The sequence below is a fragment of the Carcharodon carcharias genome, chromosome 9, assembly GCF_017639515.1.
Source record: "Carcharodon carcharias isolate sCarCar2 chromosome 9, sCarCar2.pri, whole genome shotgun sequence".
NCBI lineage: Eukaryota > Metazoa > Chordata > Chondrichthyes > Lamniformes > Lamnidae > Carcharodon > Carcharodon carcharias.
The window spans coordinates 105,585,752-105,613,153 of NC_054475.1; the positions used below are offsets into that span (position 1 = coordinate 105,585,752).

The following is a 27,402-nucleotide window of genomic DNA, read 5'->3' on the forward strand; positions in this document are numbered from 1 at the left end:
AGTTTGCCATTGTGAGATGTGAACTCTTGATCTTGGGGTTATAAACGCAGTTCCATAACCACTTGGCTATTTAGGCCAAGCTGCTCTAGCCATGTAAGGGCAGTACTGGACTCTCCAGCAAAATGTGGTGCAGTACCTGTATAGGACAGGCGGGGGAGCCTCGGAGCATTGTGCCATTGCTCTTAACAAGAGATTACCAAAGCGTGGATTCCTTGAATTCTTTCTAAAGGGTTAGAATTATATGGCTGGGAAAACTAGGGGACAGGTTTATAAAACACATAGGCAGAGAATTAGTTTAGATGCTAGTGAAGATTTAAAATTGAATAGAGCTGTTATTGTAGCTCTAGATGCTCCGTCATGGCTGCCAGGTCCCCGGGATAAGAGAGAGAAAAAACCGAGGATAAGTGAGCATTGCTCACACGATGGGCAACGCTGTCTACAAAGTAAAAAGTGCGGGTTAAGTGAATTTGTAAACAAGCAAGTCGCAAATAGCAGGACTTGACTGTAAACTTAAAAGTCAAGTAATGTTAATAAGTAGAAAGCATCTATTGATATCATGCTTTAATTTAATTGAATATTTCATGACAGAAATCAAAACTAAAGTTGAAGTAGCTAAGCATTAAAAACTCCGTAGCAACTATTGAGGTTTTCTTTTAAACAACTGCAGAAACCAGAATGCTGTCATGGATTTGTGGACTCATTAGTAGAAAAGGCACTCAGAAGGCTCTCCAGTCAAGTAAGAGATTCTTGCTGCAAACATACAAGAGCAGGAAGTTCATCTCAGAGATAGTGTGGAAATGAAGAATTGTGCACTTACCTCTGGCAATTATAAAAGCAGAACGTGCTCTTTCATGTTTACATGTGAGTTCGTGAGTGTGAACGTTTGGATCAGTGTTAAGAAAATTATGAGGCACGATAATCAGCTGAGCTCAGTGCAGATTGAAATGCTTCAAAGAAATCTACACAATTTAGCTGCATTTTTAGATGACACAATGCACCTAATTACAAAATATTCTTTCGCTATTGTCATTTTTTAACCAAATGTGGCAATGCTATTGGAGTTGAGGCTAAATTTTAATGACTTTAAACCCTGTGAACCTTTTAACTTTTATTGGAAATAAAGAGCATTACATTTTGAAAAACACACCTTACAAAGCAGAACACTTCCAAATTTTCAATGGATTTATCCATCTGACCAAGTTGAATGGCATCTTCCTCTTCTAGTATCTTGTCTTTCCAGCTAACTTCTGCATTGCCAGAGGTCTGTCCCTGATATAGAGTTTAAAATCAAATGAATGGAAAGTCAGAATAAATAGAAAAGCAGCTACAGTACCTAGGGTGCTTATAACGTAAAGTCATCTCATCTTAGATGCCTACAGTTGAAGGCTTTCATTACCATCTGATGTGGTTCACTAGTAGTATATTAATTAACTTATTTTATTAATTAAAATTTAAGCAAAACTTTTTCAATCAAAAATCAATCTAAATCACTATAATATTCAACTGCACATTATTTCCAGGCCACTGTTTTATAAATGCCAGGAATGAAAATTTATCAGTAAGCGATACATTTTCATGTTTTTTATATTAGAAAATGTCAAGATTTTAAGTTTTTTTTTAAAGAAATGGAACAAGGCAGCCTTTCCACAGAAACTGTAAATTTTTTTCTCAGTATATTTACATGGACTCTCATTGAAAAAATATCAAGGGCATGCAAGATAGTACATACAACATTTTAATGAAAGGAAATTTGTGCTTTAATATGAAGAACAAAAAGGTCAAGAGGATTATATATACACACACACACACACACAGTTAGCCACGAACAAAAGGAAGCATTATTGCTAAAAATATCAGCATTTTTTTTGTTTTGGGCACATAGCCATTATTGTTGCACGGATGCATCATCATCTGGAGGTCATTCCTTCAAACCATCAGCGCCAGAAACTAAAATTATCCCCACTTGCCAATTTGTTATGCGAGGGATCCAATGACTTTCAAGATGATTGCTGCTATTCTTAAAATAAACAAATTTTAAAAAGTAATTTTAAATGGATTTTTCACATAGTCAGATTACATTGCAGCTCATCTTGGAATAACTTTTTACTTGTTAATTTCTGATTCGCAGCACTCAAACAGCCATTTTCAGGATACAGAATAACACTAACAGGAAGTGCAAGAATGTGCATTTACATAGCACCTTTATGATATGCATCACAGGAACGTAACCAGAGGAAAAAAAATGGCACCCAGCCAAAGGAGTCACTAGGACATGTTAAAAAATCTAGCATAAAAGGCACATTGGCATGTGTGTCAAATTTTAACTTTTAAGCTCATTTTATATCACAAGTACACAGGGGGCTATAATGCATTCTTTCCATATCTCCAAATTTTCAATGTCAGAAATACAATTGTTTGAGAGCCTGAGTGTTGCATGACTAATCTGTGATAAGTCATTACTTGGAAAGCAAATTATCAGATATGAATTCCATTTTCTGCACCCAATTTAGGTGTTTGCGCAAGTCTGACTACTGTCGACATAGTGTATTTTTGGAGAAAGATAGGAAGGTAGAGAACAGATCACATGGGTCTGGTAGTTTCCAATTTATTGACCTGCAGCTAAAGCACATTAGTTCAGGTTTTACATCTGTTTTTGCAAATCATTTCTCCTCATTTCCCCCCCAGTTGAGCTAAATGTGAAAGAACTGGCTAACAGACCAATGTTGTATGAGCCAGCATCACACATGCCCAGATAGCTAGGAAATCAAATTCATAGAGAAACTCTAATCTATCCCAAAACTACTTATTTCAATGTGAAGTTGGACCATTTCTTGTAACTAACCTACAAGTTCTGTGCGAAACTACCAATTTAGTATTCATAGACACGAGACTATTGACACTTCAGTACTGTGAGCCCAGATCTAGTTGGAACTGAGTTAACACTGGCCAAAATTAATTTTGTGTAGAAGAACTTGTATTTGTTTATCACCCCACCATGTGAAATATTGTAGGATACCTCAAAGGAAAAGACGAGGATACCGAATTGGGCTAGGAACAGAAGAACCAAAAGCATGATTGAGGAGATATGTTTTTAAAAGAGATAGAAGTGAGAACTGGCAAGGTAGGGTGAGTTAAGGAGAGAATTTCAGATGGCAGTGGTATAAGTGACTGAAGGATCAGTGAAGCAGCTTTCTAGTAGCAGCAATGCTCTAGAACAGTGTCTAATTCAATCAATCACTCTGTACCATTGTTTTGAAAGACCTCAATGAGCATCAATAGAGTAGACAAAACAGGGGACAAGCAGGAAGCTAAAACTGGAACAGCAAATGTTTGCTGTAACATACAGATTGAATCCAACTCTACTTCAGTGGTGGTCAAGATAACAGAGGATTAGAAAATAAAGAACTTTAAGTCAATATCTGTCTGAGGGATAGAAAACGCATGGAGTTTGGAAATGGCGGAAGTGATGAACAATCTAGTACATGCAGTAACACAGACTTAAAGTTTTGGATTAACAGAAGTTTGCCAGCTGTGGGGAAGAGGTGGCCAGTGAGCAGGGCATTTGAAAGTTGATTATAAAAATAAAGTAGGTGTGATTGTGATTTCTGTCACTGCGGGTGAGAGGTAAAAATATAGAGGAAGTTCTGGAAGTGGAGAAATGCCATTTTAGCAACAATCTTGAAGTTTAACAACCAATCTGTATTAGTGGTGGTTGTATACGAAAGGAGTATTTAACTTGAGCAATCCATACTGTTGCTTAGAATGCACTATACAACTGTATTCACGAACCCTGCAGATCCGAGATCTGTGACAAGCCCGAAAAGGGAAGTTTACCATCGCTGTGTTAATGTCAAAGAAGAAAGCTATGAGGCGGCAAATATTACCGAGTACAATGGTTGGGTAGTGTATTGGAACCAAAGGGGTTCATGGGGAGAATTCAGGAGGTCAGAGCTCACTGGTAATTCAAAGAAAGTGCAAGGCTTGAACATATATCTTTGTTTGCGGAAGATGGGTGCCTGCTTGTGAATGCATGTCGCTTCTAGCATGTGTAAATGAGCCATGTTATGAGCTCAACTGATCATCTTAAATTGGTGGTTAGCATAGCTATTAGCCCACTCTGGATTGTTCATCAAGTGCTGCCCAGTCGTGGAATCACATCTAATAGTAGAGTTTTTGTTTTGGGTTTTGTAACTGTGGGCTGGTTGAGTGCGATCTGTACTCTTCTCATTACAAACAACTGAAGGAACATGCTAACTTGAACAGCCAATTACTGAGACATACAGCCTACATACCTGGCATTGCACCGGCACTGAAACTCACACACGTTACATAGTTGTGTGGTAGGCAGAATGTCGTTTTGGACTGCTGACAGCATCCTGTCAGTGAAAGCTACCACTTGTGTAGCCACTGCAAAGTAGCAATGAAATGGCTTCTTTAACCTGTTGTTCAAATTTGTGAGATACTTTACCTTTAGAGGATAATCTGAGGTAGATCCAGCAGTTCAGGTGTCAAAGTGGCAGCCTTTGGCCCATTTGCGAGTTTGCACTGCATGATACAGAGCAAACGAACAATGATCTGATCCATTTAGCAACTGTCTCACAGGATAGCTTTGATGCATTCAAGCTTGCAAGGTGAGCAAATGGCTAGGGCACTATTTATGAGATTGCTGAAAAGGCCAATCTTATAACACTTAGAGATATATGTATATTGACCAGTGAAGGTCATCTTGCAGTAGACAGTAGTGGAGAGCACAAAGGATTTTTGAATCACTAGGGAGCTTGGAAGCCTATAGCTCCCCGTTGCTTTCTCCATGCCAATGCTTCGGTTAATCAAAGTTGACTTGCCAACCAATCAGCACCCTTTTCTCCTGTAATATAAATTGTTGCGATTGTTTGAAATTTGACATTCTTGCATTTGTCATGATGAAGGCAAGATGAAAAGCTTCGGCGACCTGTATCTCTTTTTTAAGCAATATTCAAGTTCTGTATTACCACTTGACTGTGCTTCTATACAGATAACAGTTGAGCGATATTTTTAATAAAGATGGCAGGAATGGTGATGTGTTGCAGCTGTAGCATGTGGGTACTGATGAACACCAATGTGATCCAAAGCAACCACATGTGCAGTTTCTGTAGTTTGAGGAACATTGGCTCAGCTTTGATGAGTTGGAGTCTGAGCTTTGGACATTGCGATGCACCAGGGAGGGGAAAAGTTATCTAGGCACTTTATTCCAGGAGGCCATCGTATCCCTTCAGGTAGGTACTTTTGACTTGGTCCATGAGGCATTTCCAAGTTGGTAGGCTGTGACTAGTGGAGTGCTGCAAAGTTGAGGGCTGGGACCTCAGCTATCTACAACCTATATCAATGACTTAGACAAAGAGACAGAGAGTAAGGTATCTAAGTTTAGTGACGGAACAAAGTTGGTGGGAATGCAAGTTGAGGAAAACAAAGAGACTGCAAGGAGGTACAGACAGGCTAAGTGAGTGGATAACAAAGTGGCAGGTGGAATATAATATAGGGAAGTGTGAGGTTATTCACTTTAGTCACATGAATAGAAAAACAGAATTTTTTTTTAAAAAGGCATGAAACTTGTTAATGTTGATGTTCAGAGACTTGGATCTGCTCATAAGGAACACAAAGTTAGCATGCAGGTGCAATAAGCAATTAGGAAAGCAAATGGCATGTTAGCCTTTACTACAAGGGGATTGCAGTACAAAAATAAGAAAATCTTGCTACAGTTGCACGTGGCTTTGATGAGACCACACCTGGAATATTGTATGCACTTTTGGTCTCCATATTTAAGGAAGGATATTCTTGCATTGGAGGTGGTAGTTCATTAGACAGTCCCTAGGATGAGAGGGCTGTCTTATGATGACAGGCTGAGTAAATTGGGCCAATATTCTCTGGAGTTTACAAGAGTGAGAGGTGATTTAATTGAAATATTCAAGATTATGAAATGGTTTGACAGGGTAGATACTGAGAGGTTGTTTCCCCTGGCTGGGGAATCTAGGACAAGCGGGGCACAGTTTCAGGATAAGGAGACAATCATATAGGATTGAAATTAGGAGAAATTTCTTCATTCAAAGAGTTGCGAATATTTGGAATCCTCTACCCCAGAGGGTCATGGATGCACCATCATTGAATATATTTATGGCTGAGATGGACAGATTTTGTGTCTCAGGGAATCAAGGGATAAGGGGAGCATGTGGGAAAATACAGCTGAAGCCCAAGATCAGCCATGACCAAAATGAACGGCGGAGTAGGCTTGATGACTGTATGGTCTCCCCTGCTCTTATCCCTTATATTCTTGCCTTCTTAAACCCCACAGTCTGCAGTGGTTCAAGATAGCAGCTCATACCCACCTTTTTGATTGCAATTACGGAAGGGCAGCGAATATTGGTCCTGGTCACAGTGCTCACATCCCATGAACAAATAAAAAAACCCCACAAACGCTACATTTTCCTCCTCCCTGTCTAACATGGGAGAGGAGAGGAGGAGGGGGGTGGGGGGGACTTTGAACAAAAAGCATGCAGACATTTTTTAAAAACTATCAACTTGAACTGCACTCAAAGCCAGAAGTATAACAGCAGTGTGCAGACAGACACATTTTATGCTCCTGTAAAATGAATCATGTGCCATTCCCCGAATAAGAGAAAGTGGCATGCTTGGAAATGCTACACATAGTTCAGAAGCTCACTCATCGAGTTTCTGATCAAGAAAGCAGAGCCACACCCTATAATTTCAGGCAGCATTTTGGCATATTAACTTAAAGGCACCTCTGTGGATGGATTTATTTTATGGCTAACCTAAGTTTAAAAACATTTTCTGAAGAAATGATTGGAAGAAATGTAATTGAGTACAAATGTGGAAAAATAAAACTTCTTTACAATTTTTAAGCCTTGAAAAAGATAAGATACACATAAATCAGGTTTCACCTAAATGCACTTCAATGTTCCACAGCACTAGTGTGTGCACTTCTTTAATTAATCAAATTGAACAAAACAAAATGTGTTGTTCTGGTTGAAGTGGATAACATTTTTAAAACAATTACAAAAGAAAGTTTATACATAGCCATGCTAATAGCCTAAACATATATTCTTGTTCACCTAATTTAAGAAATTTCAAGTGCTATACTAAATTACATGCTGCAAATATTTTCATGCAAGCCAACAAATAAAACAGGACTTACTCTGCATTCCTCAATCCAAGAAAGCAATCCAGAAAAGCTAAAACTGGCCCAGTTACCTCCATAATAATTCCTCCTGTATGGAATCAAAAAGTTAATTAACCACAACAAAGTTCAAAACAACAATTCTTTGAAGATGCTGTTCTTAGATTAGAATTTTAAAATCTAAGCTGCATTACTCCTCGTGTTCAGTCACGTAATATCTAGTCATGACTTTGTCAGTCTGGCTGCAGTTTTTGTCACTCTATCAGATACAGAAGGCCTGCTTGCTTCAAACAGAAAACAAGGGGATATTCCACTATATTAGCCACCAGTTTTAGACCAAATTAATCTGTGACAATATATGGTAATATCCAAATATAGGTGGTGGAGGAGTGGTGGCATCTGATTGCGAGAGCTGGAAAGTGGAAAAAAAATTATCCCCTGATCCAGCAGTTCCCTACTTCTGTTTAGCTGGCAGGTTCCCAAAGGTCTGGAAAATCCAGTGAGTCAGGTTTAAATTTGAAATAGTCAATAAAAATAAAACAAATAGCCCCATTCTAATATTTAAAGTGGTAGCTTGCTTCCTGAGAATAGGTTGGCTGCCTGTACTCCCATCCTACCTCTCTTAAAACCAGAAGTGGATGATTCGGGTGGGGATTCTGATTGTTAACACTAATTTGCACACATCCCCCCACCAGCCCTACCTAAAGCCACCCAGTCTTGGGATTTAAAACTCCTCCCTAATGAGGCAGGATTAACCAAGTAATCTATCTCAACCCAAACAAAGAGGAGGCAGATCAATGTTGTGGGTTAGTTAAATAAGTATATGAAAGAAAACAATAAACATAAAAGATGTGAAATATTCCACTTTTAATAATTTGCAAGTATTTTCAACAGAAACGGTCTCTGGGAGTGGGCAGGATGAAGATTCAATATGGAGAGAATTATTCCAGCTACAAGCTCTCCTTTTACCTATTCACCCTCAGTAAAATCATTGTAAATGTAATTACTTAATGAGGTACATGAATCAAATTAAGAATTTAACTTTTGATTATAATTTTAACCCCAATGCATACAAGTTCTTTCAGGATTACTTTTTTAGATTATACTATTTGTTTAGTTTCTGCTAGAAATAGGCCCGAAATTATGTTGGGTAAAGTCATAAACAGTAACTGCTATTCTCACTAAATTAGCAGAGTTGTTAACCCATTTAATATAATTAAATCTGAACAGGAGCTTGCTAAGTGTTTGTACAAGATTAGTGCATCTCCAGCTACATTCATAAAATTGGAATATCAGCATGATTTTTTGAGGGGAAAATCTAGGATATTTCAGGGCACTCCTCCCCAAAAGCAGGAACAAAAACAGATATACAAACAGATGGAAGTATGATCCAAAATTAATGTAAATTGCTTAAATGGGGAATAAAGTCAAGAAAATAGAAATTCAAACCCCCTGCTACCAGATAAAATAGCTTTGTATTTCTCAGTTGGTATATTTGACACGTGGGTCAAAATCCTGGAACTCCCTCCCGAACAGCACTGTGGGTGTACCTATACCATGTGGCCTGCAGCGGTTCAAGGCGGCGGCTCACCACCACCTTCTCAAGAGCAATTAGGAATGAGCAATAAATGCTGGCCTAGCCAGCGATGCCTGCATCCTGGAAATGAATTTTTAAAAATTGACACAAGAATAAGCCAAAATTCAACTTTAGTAAACCATGAATACACATAGGTTTGTACAATTTAAATACATGCTATATTTTCATTTCAGCCTTGGTTCAGCAGTAGCCCTCTTGTCCCCAAGTCAAAAGGAATGTTCAGCACATAATCCAGACTATCACTTCAACGTAGAACTGAAGTAGTGCTGCATTAAAAGAGAGGAGACAGGATAGCAATAAATCGACAAGACTAAAAAAGATTAGCATTATTGGAAGTTGGTAAGTCAACTTGTCAAGTTGGAACGCATCCTCGGTTGCTGAAGGAAGGAAAGATCGAAATAGCAGAGGCATTTGTTACAATCTTTCAGTCTTCATTGGGTGCAGCAGTACTGGAAGGTTGCTAATGATATACCACTATCGACAAAAGGGAGATGAATAAACCAGGAAATTAAAAGGGTCAGTGTGACGAGGTCGTGGGAAATTATTCAAAACTCTCATTGTAGACAAAACTTCCATTTGGAAAGGCATGGGTTAAATCAAGGAGAGCTACCATGCATCATTGCATCCGTCTTCTCCAAGGAAGTAAATGATAAGTACTTATTTAATATTTAGCCATGCCCTCTGCCTCTACATCAACATTTTCCTTTGGCTCTTAAAAAGCTCAAATTTTTCCTACCTAACTGCTAACACAATGTTTAGAAAATGCTTTAGGGTTCACTTTAGTGTTGCAAACAAATCTTCTCAGAAGGTCTTTTGCCTCTGACATTAATTTCTCCTGTACTGTCCAAAATCTTGCTGATTAGAATGGAATGTTCCTCCTGCCATTTGCCATAAAGCATTTTTTTTCCATTTTAATTTTTATTTTGTCATACAAGGTGCATTAGGTTTGGATGTTCTACCTTTTCCCTTCAGAAGGGTTGAATTTGTCTAGTTTGTACTTAAACTCACTCTTCTCAGTTACTGCTTTAAACTACAATTGCCTGTTCCAATCAACCTCTACCACGTCCCTTCTTAAATCACTGAAATTAGTTCTTCCCCAGTTAAGCATTTTTACCTTCAATATCTTCTGGTCTCGTACATTAATTACTTAAAACTGAATTACATTGTGGTCCTACTCTCCTGCTCTGTCCTTATATTGCTGTAAAGTTTCCCTCTTTAAGTATTTATCCAATTTGTTTTTGAATGTTATGAATGAATCTGCTTCCACCATCTTTTCAGGCAGTGTATTCTAGATTACAATGGCTTACTGTGTATAAACAATGTTTCTTTATGACACTTCAGGTTCTTTTGCTAATTACCTTATATCTGTTGCCCTCTGGTCACTGACTCTTCTACCATTATCTCCAAAGGTTTCCTCAGCAGCAGGGTTAGGCTGACAGGCCTGCAGTTGCTGGCTTTATCCCTCTCCCTTTTTTTTCCCTTTACCAGCGATATAAAGCTTTATTTTTTTTAAATCCTCCAGTTGTTTGGCACCATCCCCATGTTCAAGGGGGAATGGAAGATTGTGGCCAGAGCTTCTGCAATTTCCATCCTATTTCCCTCAGTAATGTAGGATGTATCCCATTCGGACCAGGTGACTTACCTCCTTTGGAGGGGTGACAACCTTTTAAGCTCATCCTCTTTATTCTTTTCCTATCCAAAATTGTTATTACCATCTCCTTTATGGCTACATTGACAGCATCCATTTCTATAGTGAAGACAGAAAACATTTAGTACCACAGCCATGCCCCCTGCCTTTTTGGTCCCACACAATCCTTTGACAAACCTTTTTACTATATATTTTTTACAAAAGACTTTTACAGTAGCCGCTAATCTATTCTCAAGCTCTCTCCTTGTCCCTTTATTCTCCCTTGGAGCTCCCCTGTACTTTCTATATTGAACTTGCCTCTCTACTGTATGAATCCCGCAAATGTCATAAGCATCCTTTTAACCTCTATGTCTTTAGCCATCCAGGGAGTTCTAGCTTTCGATGCCCTTCCTTTTCCCCTCAGAAATGTGTCTATTCTGTAGATCAATTATCTCCTTTGAAAGCCTCCCGTTCTTCAAGTACTGTTTACCGACTCATTTTTGGCTCCAATCCAGCAGAGCAAGATCCCTTTTCAACTCTCAGAATTTGGCCCTCCTCCAGTCCCATATTTTTATGTTCGATTGTACCCTTTCCTCTTTCATAGTTATTCCAAACATGACATCATGAACCCTGTTCCCCAAATGTTCTCCCAATAAAATATGCTCCACTTTCTCCAATTCAGTCCCCAGAATTTAAATCCAGCTGTGCTTCATTCCTCAGTGAACCATGAAACACACTGATCATGAAGGCTCTCTTGTACACATTTCAGGAACTCCTCTTCTCCCTGTACATAGTAGAGCAATTGAGTTTGCCCATTATCAACAAACTGTAGTTCTTGTATGTTTCTATAATCTGCAATTTTGTGTCTCTATCTCTTTCCAAATATTTGGCAGCTGAGAGTATTAAACCACTACTGCAATGCTGTATCAGCTTAATTGTTCTTTGATTCTACCCAAATTTTTATGAGGGCGTTTGGTCCCTCTCCAAAGGTAGTATAATTTATTTGATCAAAAGTGTCACTACCCTCATTTTTCACTTCCTTAATTTTCTTGAATAACTGTAGGCAGGAGTACTCTGCTCCCAATTTTTTTTTATTCATTCATGGGATGTGGGCTGCGCTGGATGGGCCAGCATTTATTGCCCATCCCTAAGTGCCCTCGAGAAGGTGGTGGTGAGCTGCCTTCTTGAACTTCTGCAGTCCATGCGGTGTAGGTACACCCACTGTGCTGTTAGGAAGAGAGTTCCAGGATTTTGACCCAGCGACAGTGAAGGAATGGCCATATATTTCCAAGTCAAGATGGCGAGTGACCTGGAGGGGAACTTCCAGTTGGTGGTATTCCCATCTGTCGGCTGCCCTTGTCCTTCTAGATGGTAGTGGGTTTGGATGGTACTGTCGAAGGAGCCTTGGTGAATTCCTGCAGAGCATCTTGTAGATGGTACACACTGCTGCTACTGTGTGTCAGTGGTGGAGGATATGAATGTTTGTGAAAGTGGTGCCAATCAAGCGGGCTACTTTGTCCTGGACAGTGTTAAGCTTCTCGAGTGTTGTGGGAGCTACACTCATCTAGGCAAGTGGGTAGTATTCCATCGCACTACTGACTTGTGCATTGTAGATAGTGGACAGGCTTTGGCGAGTCAGGAGGCAAATTACTCATCACAGAATTTCTAGCCTCTGACCTGCTCTTGTAGTCACAGTATTTATATGCTAGTCCAGTTCAGTTTCTAGTCAATGGGAACCCCCAGGATGTTGATAATGGGGAATCCAGTGATGATAATGCCATTGAACATCAGGGGGCAATGGTTGGATTTTCTCTTGTTGGAGATGGTCATTGCCTGACCATTGTGTGGTGCGAATGTTACTTGCCACTTGTTAGCCCAAGGCCGGATATTGTCCAGGTCTTGCTGCATTTGGACATGGACTGCTTCAGTATCTGAGGAGTCGGGAAGGGTGCTGACCATTGTGCAATCATCAGCGAACATCCCCACTTCTGACCTTATGATGGAAGGAAGGTCATTGATGAAGCGGCTAAAGATGGTTGGGCTGAGGACACTACCCTGGGGAACTCGTGGAGTGATGTGCTGGAGCTGAGATGACTGACCTCCAACAACCATAACCATCTTCCTTTGTGCGAGGTATGACTCCAACCAGTGGAGAATATTCCCCCTGACTCCAGTTTTGCTAGGACTCCTTGATGCCACACTCGGTCAAATGCAGGTTGGTGAAGATAAGGTAAAGTATGTTTTTCCCTCTTGTTGGTTCCCTTACCACCTGCTGCAGGCCTAGTCTAGCAGCTATGTCATTTAGGACTTGGCCAGCTCTTGGTGATGGACATTGAAGTCCCCCACGCAGAGTATATTTTGCACCTTTGCTACCCTCAGTCCTTCCTCCAAGTGGGATTCAACATGGATTCTACGCACTGATGCATCAGCTGAGGGAGGGCAGTACATGGTAGGAGGTTTCCTTGTCCATGTTTGATCTGATGCCATGAGACTTCATGCGTTCCGGAGTTGAGGACTCCCAGGGCAACTCCGTCCCTACTGTATACCACTGTGCTAACACCTCTGCTTGATCTGTCCTGCCAGTGGGACAGGACATACCCAGGGATGGTGATGTGGTGTCTGGGACATCGTCTGTAAGATATGATTCCAGAGGATGGCTATGTCAGGCTGTTGCTTGACTAATCTGAGAGACAGTTCTCCCAATTTTGGCACTAGCCCCTAGATGTTAGTAAGGAGGACTTTGCAGGATCGACAGGACTGAGATTGCCATTGTCGCTTCCAGTGCTTAGGTCAATGCCGGGTAGTCCATCTGGTTTCATTCCTTTTTTGTGACTTTGTAGCGATTTGACAGGCCATTTCAGAGGACATTTAAGAGTCAACCACAGTCTGGGGTCACATGTAAACCAGGCCAGGTAAGAACGACAGAAAGGACATTAGTGAACCAGATGGGTTTTTCCAGCTATTAACAATGGTTTCATGGTCATCATTAGACTTTTAATTCCAGATTGTTATTGAGTTCAAATTTCAATCTGCCGTGGCGGGATTCAAAACAGAGTCCCCAGACCCTGAGTCTCTGGATTATTGGTTCAGCGACAATACCACTACGCCATCACCTCTTTCAGTCAGGTCCTCTATTATTGTCAATGTATCTTAAAACCACGTGGTGATATGTGCCCCTAGCGCTCACCTTATTTATCAAATATCAATTTATATGCATGCGCTCCAAATCTATTTTCAGTTGCGCCCCATCTGACCCCCATGTCTGAGCTATTTGCCTCTCCCAGTCTGCTTGCACACCATTTCATCCCGGTGCCCCTCCTTTCTTTCAATGAATGTACTACAAACGATTATATCAAGAGGTTGGAAAGATCCAGTTTACAAGTGTAATCAGGTAGGTATTCTTCAATTATACCAGCTACCAGCTTCGAAAACTAGTAGAGTTGACATTTTCTTCTGTTGGCTTAACCTTCAAGTAAAACAATGCTCTTCCCGAAGTTTAATCGCCTCCTGCTACAGTCAGAGACATTTGTCACTTCTGAACAACTGAGATTTAAATCTTTCCCAATGTCTGTAAATAGCAATTCAACCAGGCCAGCCTTTAGAGCATCTTGAGATGTACTATAACACACAATATTGTCAAGGTAAACTTTTAGTCCAATTCTTACCCGACAGAACGTAAAAATTAATAGTTAGATCAAATTCTATGGTTTTTTGCTACAGGCTTTTTTAGCCATTCATCTTAATTACTTCTCCATTCTTTTATATTTCCTAAGAATTTTAGTTGGTTGAAATGTAGTTCAAAATATTCTGACAGACTTAAGATATGAAAACCAGGTGCAACAAATATTTGGCATGAGCCAGTTTTTGAGGTAAAATAATGATGATGAGGAGCTCACCATTATTGAAGTGTAAATCAGACTTCATCTTCCTGTGACCACAGGTGTGGAGTTAAACAGAAGACAGGAAGTTGCTGTCAGAGTTGCCCTGCCCTCTCAGAAGCTGCGATATACACTGGTATCTTGCCAAGAGACTTGGCATTGAAATGCATGGAACTACATAGAACTGCTATATTTCTGTGATTATATACTCACTAAATGTGCTAGAAAAGTCAGGTTTTAACCATTCCAATTTAAGTAAATTTTTTAATGGAGTGAGTCTTAATTACTGCCAAGCAATCGATCTGGAATGATAATTAACTTATACATCTGTGGCTACTCATTTCTTCAAATTTTCATTACTATTATTAAAAGAATTCAATTATTTTTTGCTTTCTCTTCTCTCTCCCTTTGAATCAAGCCTTTCTGCTTTAGTTTGCATTCTGTACCTCATTTGACATTGAATTATATGTTTGGACACTTCCTAATGCAGACTCTGCATTGCTTATTAACATATCTTTAATCTGATTGATTAAAGAGATACACAGTTGTTTGTACAGTTCACATAGGTCCCAGAGCCCCTGTAGAGGGCACCATGCCAAAATGGCTCTCGAATTACAGCAAGTTCAGTGCAAAATCCCATAGAAAATCTATGTGCAAATGCCAGCATAACAAGCAGCTGGAGTCATTTGTTCGCTGCCGAGAGCAAAATCCAGCTCTATATTTAAGATTATGAAGGACAGATAGAGGGCATCTGATCAGTGGTTCTTCAATCTCATCTTTCTTCTGCTGCTTCTTACAGACTTTTATATTCCATTATGCTGCCACCATTTCTCATTTCTTTAAGAGTCATTTAGAAAAGAAATAGAATTAATTTAGGTTTTCATCTCAGTGCTCCCCATATATAGCACCTATGTATGGCAAGATAGACTGGAACAAAGAATCTATCTGCACCCACGAATGCCATCCGCATCAGCCCAAAAGGAAATAGGGATGAAACAGCACACACAGGCCTCTGTCACTAGCAATGGTTATTTCTGAGTTAAGGAACTGCTCAGTTATAAAATATGCATTTGATAACTCAGTGATTAAGCACTGTTCTTCTCGTTTGTTTCCTGTAATTCAAAACGACAGATTTGGAACCAATGGGAATAAATTGCATTTCATGGGCTAAAAGACTTGAAACACATTGTTTGTTATAACAATGTTTTTAAAAAGCTCCAAATTTTGTTAAGGTATGAAGGCATATCAACATTTGGAAATTGAATAAAACAAATTGCACTGCTTCCATTTCCTTGGATTTCTGCATTTCATCTCTTTTTACCAACATAATTACAGGAACATTAGTACAAATTAATTTTGCATGTGATGTTCAGTAAGAGGCCAGAGGAAATATATTGATTCAGTTCAAGAAGGTAGCACAACTACTGACAAGGGCACAGCTTTGATAATTGATCATGGCGTTCTTGCTGTTAGTCATGCTACAAGTGGCTGGTTTCCTTTCCAGAAGGAACTGTAAAGTATTGGCTCAAATTTTCCTGGTCGGAGATCAGACGTAGCCCATAAGATGCGCTGTGGGACCCCTTGGAAGACCCAACACAAGGATTTTTTGGGAATTGGCCAGGAAGTTTGAACTTACAATGGGCAATTCCTCTGTTCCCTAGGACCCTCCAAAAAAGTCTCCAACTCTGAGTTAGAGTCAGAGACTTCAGTTCCAAGCTGTTTACCTGGATAGTTATTCTGGAAATCTGGACAGAAATAAACCTAGTCTAGTTCCTGGGCAACTAAAAAGTCATTTGGTAGTACAGAACTTGAGTATTGCTGAAAAATAGAAACATTTTTTTGTCTAAGCTTTTCCTCTTGCACTCATCAGGACAATTCGCAAGAAAATACCAATGTTAGGGAGAAAAACATATTTACACTATATGAGAAGAGAATGCTGATCGGTTTGCAAGTGGACTCTGATTGATAAAGGCATTCTATGGAGAATGCACAGTTGATTGTGACTGACAGTTAACTGTCATGCACTGTTTGAAATTTAAACCAGGCAGCTTGACTATGACTGGTCAAGATATTGCTCTGAGGCATGAACCAGCGAATGGCTGTCACTTGTTTTGTTTAGCTGAAATAGGTGCAGAGTGTGTACATGTTCATTCTGTCTGCAAAGAACAGGGCCCTGTGTACTAATGTATGCAACTTCTAGTACACACAAATGCGCCACACTGTGAGCCTAACAATCTTAAATTGGTTGTCAGCTTAATTCTTAACATACTGAGGATTATTTGACAAATGCTGTCCAATTGCAAAATCACATTTAATGCTGGACACTGGTTGGGTACGGTTAATACTCAACTCCTGGATAACTATACAACTGACACCCAATCACTGACCCACCATCCCTCCCCAATCTGACTAGCCCCCAACCTGACCTGACAAGCCCCAGCATTCGACACCCCCACCGACATGACAAGCCCCCAACCCAACTAGCCTGACTCAACCTGACTAACCCCCACCAACTGACTTCCTGCCCCCAATCTGACCTGAATAGCCCAATCTGACAAACCCTCCCAACCCAACTACCCAGCTACCACCTTGCCTTCCTACCTTACCCACCTCATCCATCCTACCCCCTTAACTTCTATCTGTAGCTTTTCAAAGATGCTTTGGGGCATTTAAACTCTACTTGTTTTACTTCTTTCACAGATGTGGGTGTCGCTAGCTTGGCCAGCATTTACTGCCCACACCCAATTGCCCTTGTGAAGGGATGGTGGTGAGCTGCCTTCTTGAACCACCACGGTCCATGTGGTGTAGGTACACCCACAGTGTGGTTGGGGAGGGAGTTCCAAGATTTTGATCCAACAACAGTGAAAGAATTATGATATAGTTCCAAGTCAGGATGGTGTGTAATTTGGAGAGGAACTTGTAGATGATGTTCCCATGCACCTGCTGCTCTTGTCCTTCTAAATGGTAGTGGTTGCAGGTTGGAAGGTGCTGTCCAAGGAGACTTGGTGAGTTGCTGCAGTGCACCTTGTAGATGGTACACACTGCTGCCACTGTGCGTCAGTGGTGAAGGGAGTGGATGTTGAAGGTGGTGGATGGGTTACCAATCAAGCGGGCTGCTTTGACTTGGACAGTGTTGAGCTTCTTGAGTGTTGCTGAGCTACACTCATCCAGGCAACGTACAGAATATGGCAACTGGTGCCGTAAAAAGGGGCGTGGTTTCTGTCCAGATTCTCTCCACCGCTCTTTCCAAGGATTCCTGTACTGACTCACTTCTGCAGGATCCTCCAATGGAATAGGTAAAGGTGTATTTTTTTTATCTGTTCAAGATCGGAAATAGGGTTTCTGACCCTGAATGGAAGGTTCAGACCATTGTAGCTCACCTGTCAACGTGAAGAACTCTCTGGCCGATTCGGGAACAGGCAGCTGCAATAATGGCCTCTTGCAGACCTGTAACAGAAATAAATTTAAAAGGCATTGCTTGGCTACGTATCCAAATTACAGAAGTTGGATATGTTACTGTGAATATTCTAGCCTTAAAGCAAACTTTCAAAAGTTTCAGTTCATGACCTACTTTGTTTTTGCACTATGAGGATGGAAGGACTGAAATCAGTATTTTCTCGTAACTAGTTTCATTTGACTATCGTTCAAACAGCAAACCACAGGATGGGACAACAGCACAACACTCATCATAGATTCTGGAAGGGTCCCAGAAAGTAGAAAATGTTACACTGCTAGTCAAAAAAGGAGGGTGACAGAAAACAGAGAACTACAATCCAGTCTGTCTGACAATCAGCAAAAATGCTGGGATCCTTTATTAACAAAGTGGAAAATCATAACAGGATTAGGTAGAATCACCATGGTTTTATGAAAAATAAAGTGTGTTTCAAAAATCTATGAGTTTTTGAAGATGTAACTAACAGCGCACATAGAGGAACCACTGAATGTAGCATATTTGGCTTTTCAAAAAGGATTCGATAAGGTGTCACACAAAAGGAAATTGCACAAGGGCTCATGGAGTTGGATGAATGTATTAGTACATATAGAGGATTGGTTAGAGGGCAGAAAGAAAAGAGATGTGGAATAAAATGGTCATTTTCACATTGACTGGGGCGTCACAAGGATCAGTGCCCTCATCTATTTACAATCTATATTAAAGACTTCCATGGGAAGGGACAGAATTTAACATATCCACGTTTGCTGGTGATATAAAGCTAGATGGAAAGCTGTGTGGAGTACACAAAGAGTCCGCAAAGAGTTGCAGACAGGTTAAGCAAATGGGCAACAAGGTGACAGATGGAGCACAATGTGGGAAATGTGAGGTTATTCTGCTCCATCCCTCTTCATTAGGAATCTTTGTTAGAAAGAATAGAAAGACAGATTATTTAAGTGGCAAAAAATTATTCAACGTTCTTGTTCGGAATGATTTAAGTGTCTTTGTACATGGAACACTGGTGCAGTTATAGTGAACAAACAGGAAGGCAAATCATATGTTTGCCTTTATTTCATGTGGGTTTGGAGTACAAGGGTAAGGAAGTATTGCTGTAATTGTACAGGGGAGGCAGTGGTGTAGTGGTATTGTCACTGGACTAGTACTACAGATACCCAGGTTAATGCTCTAGGGACCTGGGTTTGAATCCCAATGGTCAATTAAAAAATCCGTTATTAAAAGTTGAATGATGACCATTAAAACCATTGTCGAACATTGTAAAAAACCATCTGATTCACTAATGTCCTTTAGGGAAGAAAATCTGCCCTCCTTGCCTGGTCTGGCCTACATGTGACTCCAGACACAGCAATGTGGTTGACTCTTAAATACCCTCTGAAATAGCCTAGCAAGTCACTCAGTTCTCGAGGCCCAGCCAGTGATGCCCATGGCCCATGAATGAATAAAAATTAAAACTATTGAGAAAGGGCTTTAGTGAGACGACACAGAGTATGACGTAGAGTTTTTGGTCTCCTTTCCCAAGGGAAGATGTACTTGCCTAAGAGGAGTTGTATCGAAGGTTCCCTACATTGATTCCTAATGAAGAGGGATGGAGCAGAATGGGCCTAGAAGAATAAGAGGTGATCTTATTGAAACCTAAAACACTGACAGGGCTGACATGGTCGATGTGGAGTAGCTGTTTGCCCTGGTTGGAGAGTCTAGAACTTGGAGTCAGTCTCAAGACAACGAGATGAGGAGAAATGTCCATATTCAGAGGGTTCAGAATCTTTGGAATTCTCTACTCCAGAGGACCGCTGATACCCAGTCGTTGAGTATATAGATTTTTGGACGCGATGGGAATCAAGAGATGCAAGGATCAGGTGGGAAAGTGGGGTTGAGGTCAAAGATTAGCAATAATCATACTGAATATCAGAGCAGGCTCGAAGAGCCATATGGTCTATACCTGTGCCTATCTCTTACATTCTTAAATCACGTGCTTCATTACTGACTTGTCGGATAACAAATTCAAATTAAATTCTCGGATAGTGAAAACCTTATTACAGTAGGGCTTTCCATGCAGGGTTCAAACGTGTCTAACCATTTTCAATAGGGATCAAAAAGATTAAAATTAGATTTGGAGACCAACTTTCTTAAGGGTTGGCAAGGCGTGGGAATGGGACTTCTGTTTCTAATAAAGTGTACAAATAAAATGACAAACCTATCTTCTCTCTTCACAATTGATGGCACATCTGCTTGCATATTTTCAGCATGTATAAACTTATCTACATAACAACTGGACTTGTACTATTTCCACAACACAGCATTAAAGGCACCTGCTTGCACTGAAGTCTTTTTAGGTGTAGATTGATGAAATTTCACTTCCAAATGAAAGCAATGACACTTATTGTTGTAAGCCTTTTTAATATAGGCTGATCTATACTACTGTACGCCACATCAGACTTATTTGCCCAAATTATACAACTTTAAATTTTCATTCTGAATTGCTAAGTCAAAGACCAGATAAATTTATTTTTTTTTACAAGATAGAAAAATACAATAATTGCAAACAGGTAGTGGCCATGAAAATGTCATGTACTGTGCTGAGAGCTGTAGGTTGAAAATATTTTGAACTTATCTTGGTCAAGATCCCTTTCTACTCTTATTACAATCAAAATCCAAAGAGGATGACAATAACAGCTGGAGTTATAGAACTTCTGTTTATTGTAAGTCACTTCCTTTACTGTGTTTACTTCAAATGGGCTAGGACATTAGTGAGAGTTCAACAGGAGGTCCTTTCAATTCTCTATAGACAACATCAAACAAATGTGAAACTCGTGATTTTATGCAACATAAAATAAGTGCTTTGAGAGTTACTATGCCTGTTAATACTGAGCATATATGTCTGTGTGCTGCTGATAGTCAAAATTCAGCTTGAATTCTGTCAGCATTTTCTACAGTCCAAATCTGACCTATTGCCACACTACAAGACATCTGTCTTCAGCCATTCCTAGCTGCTCAACAATGGAAATGGGGTCAACATTGCAAAAACAGATCAAATGCATATCTAAGGACACTAACCTTTGTGGGTTAATGCCTCTCTCTTATCGTCTCTACGTTCTAAAAGTTTCCATATCTGGCCGAAAAACCTGTTCTAATTAGCACGTCTTTTTCCCAAAATGACAAAAATTGGGTTCATGATTCAATATTTGGTACTAGTTTGCTGGTAAGTATTCTTAGAGATACTCAAACTGGGAAGAAATGAAATCTGCTGGCAGGATTTTGATCCCCTGATACTTTCAAGATCAGTGTCACTCTCAAATATTCACAGTTCTTTCCTTCAAAGAATTTTCCTCATCTTGAAATTAATGTTGTTGAATTACAAACAGTTTTGTTTCACAAAGAATTTCACATTCAAAATAAAATACACTCTGCTATAATTGTACAGTAATCCAAGCATATACAAATGTATGTGCTTAGATTACATATACTTAATGGCATTATGCAACATGAGAAAGAAAGTATATCTACGGTACATTGATGACACAGCACTACTTGCAGAATCAGAAAAGGCCCTACAAAAGTTTAGAATATGGATTAAGTATGAACACCAAAAACAATGGTAGTAAGAAGGAATACATCATAAAAGACTAGGTTGTGGATTGAAGTGAATACCATCACACTGGAAGGAGTAGATAAGTTTGTATATTTAGGACAAATGTTAACAGAAGATGGCAGATGTGATACAAAAGTTAAAGGATAGAGATAGCCAGAAGTAATTTTGTGAAGATGAAGGATGGATTAACAACAAGAAAACTCAAACTTGTAACAAGGGAAAGACTCATAAAATGCTACATTTTATATGCTTTCCCGTATGCCTCCAAACCCTGGACAATGAGTAAAGATCTGTGGAAGAAAATAGATGCCTTTGAAATGTGGATACTAAGACATATGCTTGAAATTCCACATACAGACCATAAGACAAATAAAAAGGACTGCTTGCAATCGCAAAAGCAGAAAGAAATCCACAAAGTGACAATCAGAAAAGAAAATATATCAGTATTTCGGCCATTTGATCAGAGCTGAACAGCTACAGAGATCTCTTCCAGAGGGCAAAGCAAAGAGCAGCAGAAAGAGGGGTTGACCTAGGCGTAGGTGGATGACAGATGTCACAATGGTTGGAGATGAGCTCCAGTGGATGTATTAAGGATGGCACAATACAGATGTGTGAGGCATACCATGACAATAAATCTCCTGGCAGGAGTAGCTACAAACAACAGCATGAGTAAAACATCTTTGCCACAACTATAATCCTCCATTCCACTTTTATTTGAAAAAGATTCAGTACACTGAACACTAAAATGCTATTGTTACCCACACAACCACAAGCTCTGTGTTAATTTGCACAAAGAGACTCACTCATATTGCTCAATTCACATTCCTAAGTACATTCTCAACCCAGCATCATTCTTGCCAAAACAGACTTGCAATATAAGAAAATGAACTGACTTTCCAGGGGAAATGTTTCAGAATCATATCCAATATAAACCCAGTTTTACCTTAATTTGCTCATTACATTGGGTATGCTCTAATTTTCAGTTAACCCTGTCGAGCACATATTTCATGACAATAAAATGTATAATACAGGAGTTGGCAATCGTAACATTCACAATCTACAAGCATACAATCTATTTTCCATAGTAGTCTAACCTAATATTATACATCAAACCTCATCTTTCCTTCTCAAATTAGATGTTTACAATCAATTCTGTAGCAACCCATTGGGTCTCTGTGTTGAAATGCATTGCCAAAGTCAGAAGCATGCTAGTCCGAAGCAGAAATTCTCCACAAGAGAAATATTCTCACTTACACTTGGGAAACAAAAAGTGGAGCTGAAGTCCATCCACTACAAGATGCAAGGAAAATTATAAGGAAGTAAATGTTTATAGCTCAAAACACTGCCTGGGTAACAGAAAAGATAAGTTTGTGCCTACTGCCCAGATTAAAAGCTAAACACAACTGGTGGGGTGAGGGTGGAGGGTGGGGATGGAAGAGAAACAAATCACAGTGATACTATGTGAGAAAAAGGTTTAGTTTAGCATCCTTTCTTAAGACGACTCAAAGAAGTGTTGTGTGTGATTTCTGCAATAACAATCCAGTTGCTTTTGCATGTACTATTCCAGAGCACAAATCCATTCATGCTGGAAAGTATTTTAAGGACAAAATATTGGAATATGCTCCCCAGCTACTTTTTCCACCAACACCCCCTACCCATTACCAACCACCTTATTCAATCCCTCTCCCCTTCCATGATTACGTCTTCAGGTGCTATGTTTTGCAACATCAGCAATCGTGACTCACCTACTTGCATGGTTTTTGATAATGGCCAACATCTTAGTATTGTTCTCAAATCTTGTACCTGTTCTGCTTTTTAAACTGTCAGTGTATTTCTTCCTTTTCTCTCCCTCATGCTCTGCTGCCCTCAGTTTTACCAGGTGTTCTAGTTTCTCTCTAAGTACGAGTCCAAAGAATAGCTAAGTTGCCAAAATAAAGACCATCCAATCAGTTGTTTCTGCTGCTTCAACCATAACTTGGTTATACAGCACCTCTAACATAATAGACCATCTCAAAACACTTCACATGATGTTACTGAACAAAATTTGACAATGAATTACAAAAAAAATCAGAGCAGGTGACAGCTGAAAAGGAGAGAATGATGGGGAGACAAAAAAAGGGTAAGGGAGGGAATTCCAGAGCTTAGGATCTTGGGGACCAAAGGCAAGGCCACCAATAGAGGTGAAATTAAAATTGGAGATATTCAAGAGGCAAGAACTGGAGGGACAGAGATATAGAATCCTATAGAATGGTTACAGCACAGTGTTACAGACCCCAGAAATGGAAAAGGGAAAAAAAAAACAACTTACCTTTTAAAAAGTGAAGGTCAGGCCTTTGAAATTGGGAGCAACAGTTCCTAATGGGCCTCAGTGGTTTCTGCGCATGTGCAAGCCAGAGAATTAGCGCGCGCGGGCACACACACACACAGTCGGAATTCACATTTTCAAGCCAGTAAAAGAGCCTGTGCACATGCACAGTTGGCTCTTTTTCTGCTTTAATTTTAAAAAGGGAGCCCTGCACCTGCACAGGAGAAAAAAAAAAACAAAGAAGCGCAACTGAGTAAAAAAAATGAGATGACTCAGAAGAAAAGCGTCATTACATAGAGAGACACAGAAGAAACTGGACACAGTGGGCGCTGCAGAAAGAAGATTTCCCAAAAGAAAAGAAGAAAGTCCCATAAAACCGGGCAGCGTGACAGAAGCAGGTCCCATGAAGACAGCGAAGTCAAGGAAAAGAACAGGAATCGGAAACAGCTCCAGCTCAGCGAAGTTAAAATAAGGAGCAGAGGAAAAGGCTCCGAACTAAAGAGAGAAAGCTGTGGGGAGCAGAATTAAGACAAAGTGGGCTTGCGAGAAGCCAGAAGAGCTGAGGAGATAGCCAAAGGTGAGTGGCCCCTTATTATGGGATTGTGAAGCAGTGGCGTTCTGTTGGCACGGCTGAGTATCTGAGAGAGTGTAAGGAAGGCAAAGCTTGAATGCACGTGGTGATCCAGGGGGGAGGGACATCGGAAGGAGAGACCAAAACCCTGAAGGTGGGTCCTTGTCGAAGACATCAGAGAGAAAGCGTCAATTGGGAGAAGATTCCAAGGCGAACTCTTCAAGAGTGGGGATTGGAAACTGTCGTGAGAAATACACAGTCTTCGTGAGACCAGTTGACTCAATGTGACAATGTGGCTGGAGAGTTGATGAGAGATCCATTGCATCTGCTTTGGGTGGCATCTGTCACTTGATCTTGGAGTGGTGCGCCCAACCATAGGTCGCCTGTTGGTTTACATGGGCAACTTAATGTGAACATCAGGGGATAAGATAGATTTTAACTTGTACTATCCTTATAAAACTGTATATATCTGTAAAGGTATGGCTGTGAGTAAAGGAGTAGTATAATGTAGTTCATCTTTTCTGGTTTAATAAATGTTTTATTCTTTTATTAAAAGTTCATCAACAGACTCCTGTGACTCTATTCAGCAGCCGCCTCCATGTTTCTAAAAAAAAGTTAGGAGCTATCAAGCCAGGTTCTACCCAGGAATCTGACTTGTCCAGTAGTAACATTAGCTGGGATCATAACAGAAAGTAACCATTCAGCCTGTATTGTCCATGCCAGCTCTCTGCCAGAACAGCTTACCGAATACCACTCCCCTTTTCTTTGTAGCCCTGAAATTATTAAATGACTCAATTCTCAGGCAATGTTTTCCAGATCCTAACTACTTGCTACATAAAGGTTTCTCCTCATGTAGCTGTTGTTTCTTTTGGCAATCACCTTAAATCAATGTTCTCTGGTTCTCGAAGCTTCCACAAACAAAGCTTCTCCTTTTCTATTCTGTCCAGGTATCTTCGAGATTTTGAACACCTCTATAAAATCTGGTCTTAATTTTTTTCTTTTTCAAGGAGAACAGCTCTAGCTTCTACAGTCTATCCATGCAACTGAAGTTTCTCATCCCTGGAAATCTTCTTGTTCGAATCTAATCTGCACCCTCTCTAAAAACTTTATATTTTTGCTGTATGTGGTACCCAGAAATGGATACAATCTTCCAGCCGACGCCGAACCAGAGTTTTATACAGGTTCACCAGAAATGCCTTGCTTTAGTAATCTATGCCCCTATTTATAATTCCCAGCATCCCATGTGCTTTATTAACCACTTTCTCAACCTGCCCTGCCACCTTCATTGATTTGTGCATATATACCTCTGCTCCCGCACCTTATTATAAGAAATAAGAAATTTTATTTCTTAAAATAAAGAACTGCACCCTTTATTTTATAGTGTCTCTCCTAGTTCTTCCTACCAAAAGGAATCACTTCACACTTCTCTGCAATAAATTTCATCTGCCACTTGCCCACTCATTCCACCAGTCCATGTTCTGTTGTGGTTTATCACAATCCTCCTCTGTTCACAATACTTCCAAGTATTGTATCATTTTCATATTTTGAAATCGTGCCTGGTATACCAAAGTTTAGGTTATTAATATATATCAGGGAAAGCAGCCTGCTGTGGGGCTGCAAGATTACAGAGATAGGGAGAGTTGAGGCTATGGAGGGATTTGAAAACAAAGGACAAGGATTTTAAAGTTAGGTGCTGCTTAACCAAGGAAGCAATATAGGTCGGTGAGCACAGTGGTGATGAATGTGAGGCGGACATGGGCAACAGAATTTTGGAAGACCTCAAGTTTACGTTTATCTTGTCTGCCAAGACAAACCACAGATCTGATTTCTGTCACCTCAGAAGCTCTCCCAACACCACAAGGGTGCAACTTTGGACTCTTCCTCTTTTGCAAGGTTCAGTGGCAAAATCCTTCAGAGAAGGAATCAGCTTTCACTTGTATACTGATGACATTCAGCTGGGCCGCTTGATAACTTCATTGTCTCTGTGCAGCCTGACAGCTTCTCTCATGTATCCAATTTTGCATAATTTCGAGACCAGACTTAAAAGGCTCATTCGACTGATACCGTGGGGTGGGGTGGGGTGGGGTGGGGGTGGGGGCGGGGGCAGGGGAGGGGCGGGACAGGGCGTGATGGGGGAAAAGAGGAGCTGGTTTATCTTACGAGGAAAGCTTGGACAGGCTTGGCCTACATTCACTCGAGTTCAGAAGAATGAGAGGTGATCTTACTGAGACATAGGAGATCCTGAGGAAGCTTGACAGGGTGGATACTAAGAGGGCGTTTCCCCTTGTAGCGGAGACTAGGAGTAGGGGACAAACCCCCTTTAAAATAAGGGGCTTCCCATTTAAGATGGAGAGGAGAAATTTTTTTCTGAGGGTCATGAGTCTTTGGAACTCTCTTCCCCACAGCAGTAGAGGCAGGGTTATTGGACATTTTTAAGGCTGAGGTAGATAGATTCTTTACTAACAAGGGAGTCAAAGATTATCAGGGGTAGGCAGAAATGTGGAGTTGATGCCACAATCAGATCAACAACGATCTTAGGGAATGGCAGAGCAGGTTTGAGGGGCAAAATGGCCTCCTCTTGCTCCTAATTTGTATATTTGCATGCTCATATAAGTCAGAATTTCCCCTAGAAAGAACAAATCCATGCTCTTTTGCCACCATCACAAACTTTGTGTCCTCGCTGATTCCATCGCCCACCCTGGCCACAATTTCAGGCTGAAAAAGAATAATTACAGCTTTATTTGATCCAAACTGAACTTCTGACCCCATACTGTCTTCATCACAATGACAACTTACTTCCACCTCAAACACGATCTGCATCTGTCCCTACCACAGCCTTCTGCCAATGAAACCCTCGCCCATGCCATTGTCACCTTGATGCTCAATTTCTGTAATGCTATTCTACAGCCACCCTTCATAACCCAGTTCATTCAAAGCTGCTATCCATATCCTATCCCAGGTAAGTCCCACTTACGCATCTCTCTTATCCAGGGAAAGAGAATGCAGGAAACTATAGGCCAGTTAGCCTAACATCTGTCATTGGGAAAATGCTGGAATCCATTATTAAGGTAGTAGTAACAGAACATTTAGAAAATCTTAATACAATCAAGAAGGGTTAACAGAGGTTTGTGAAAGGCAAATCATGTTTGACGAACTTCTTAGAATTAAGGATGTAACAGGCAGGGTGGATAATGGGGAACCAGTAGATAAAGTGCC

General features: G+C 40.3%; 1 protein-coding gene across 3 annotated transcripts in view; it reads right to left on the reverse strand.

Moving 5' to 3' along the window:
* The window catches only part of chm (CHM Rab escort protein), a 143,035-nt gene that overhangs the window by 95,290 nt on the left and 20,343 nt on the right, over window positions 1-27,402 (reverse strand). For 2 of the 3 annotated variants that reach the window (XM_041195142.1, XM_041195141.1), the window contains exons 2-4: window positions 17,654-17,720; window positions 7,190-7,262; window positions 1,148-1,269 (exon numbers count right to left, since the gene is read on the reverse strand). In XM_041195142.1, coding sequence (XP_041051076.1) covers window positions 1,148-1,269; window positions 7,190-7,262; window positions 17,654-17,720 — 262 coding nt within the window. The remainder of the gene's footprint in view (window positions 1-1,147; window positions 1,270-7,189; window positions 7,263-17,653; window positions 17,721-27,402) is intronic. The other variant, XM_041195143.1, reaches the window with a different exon arrangement.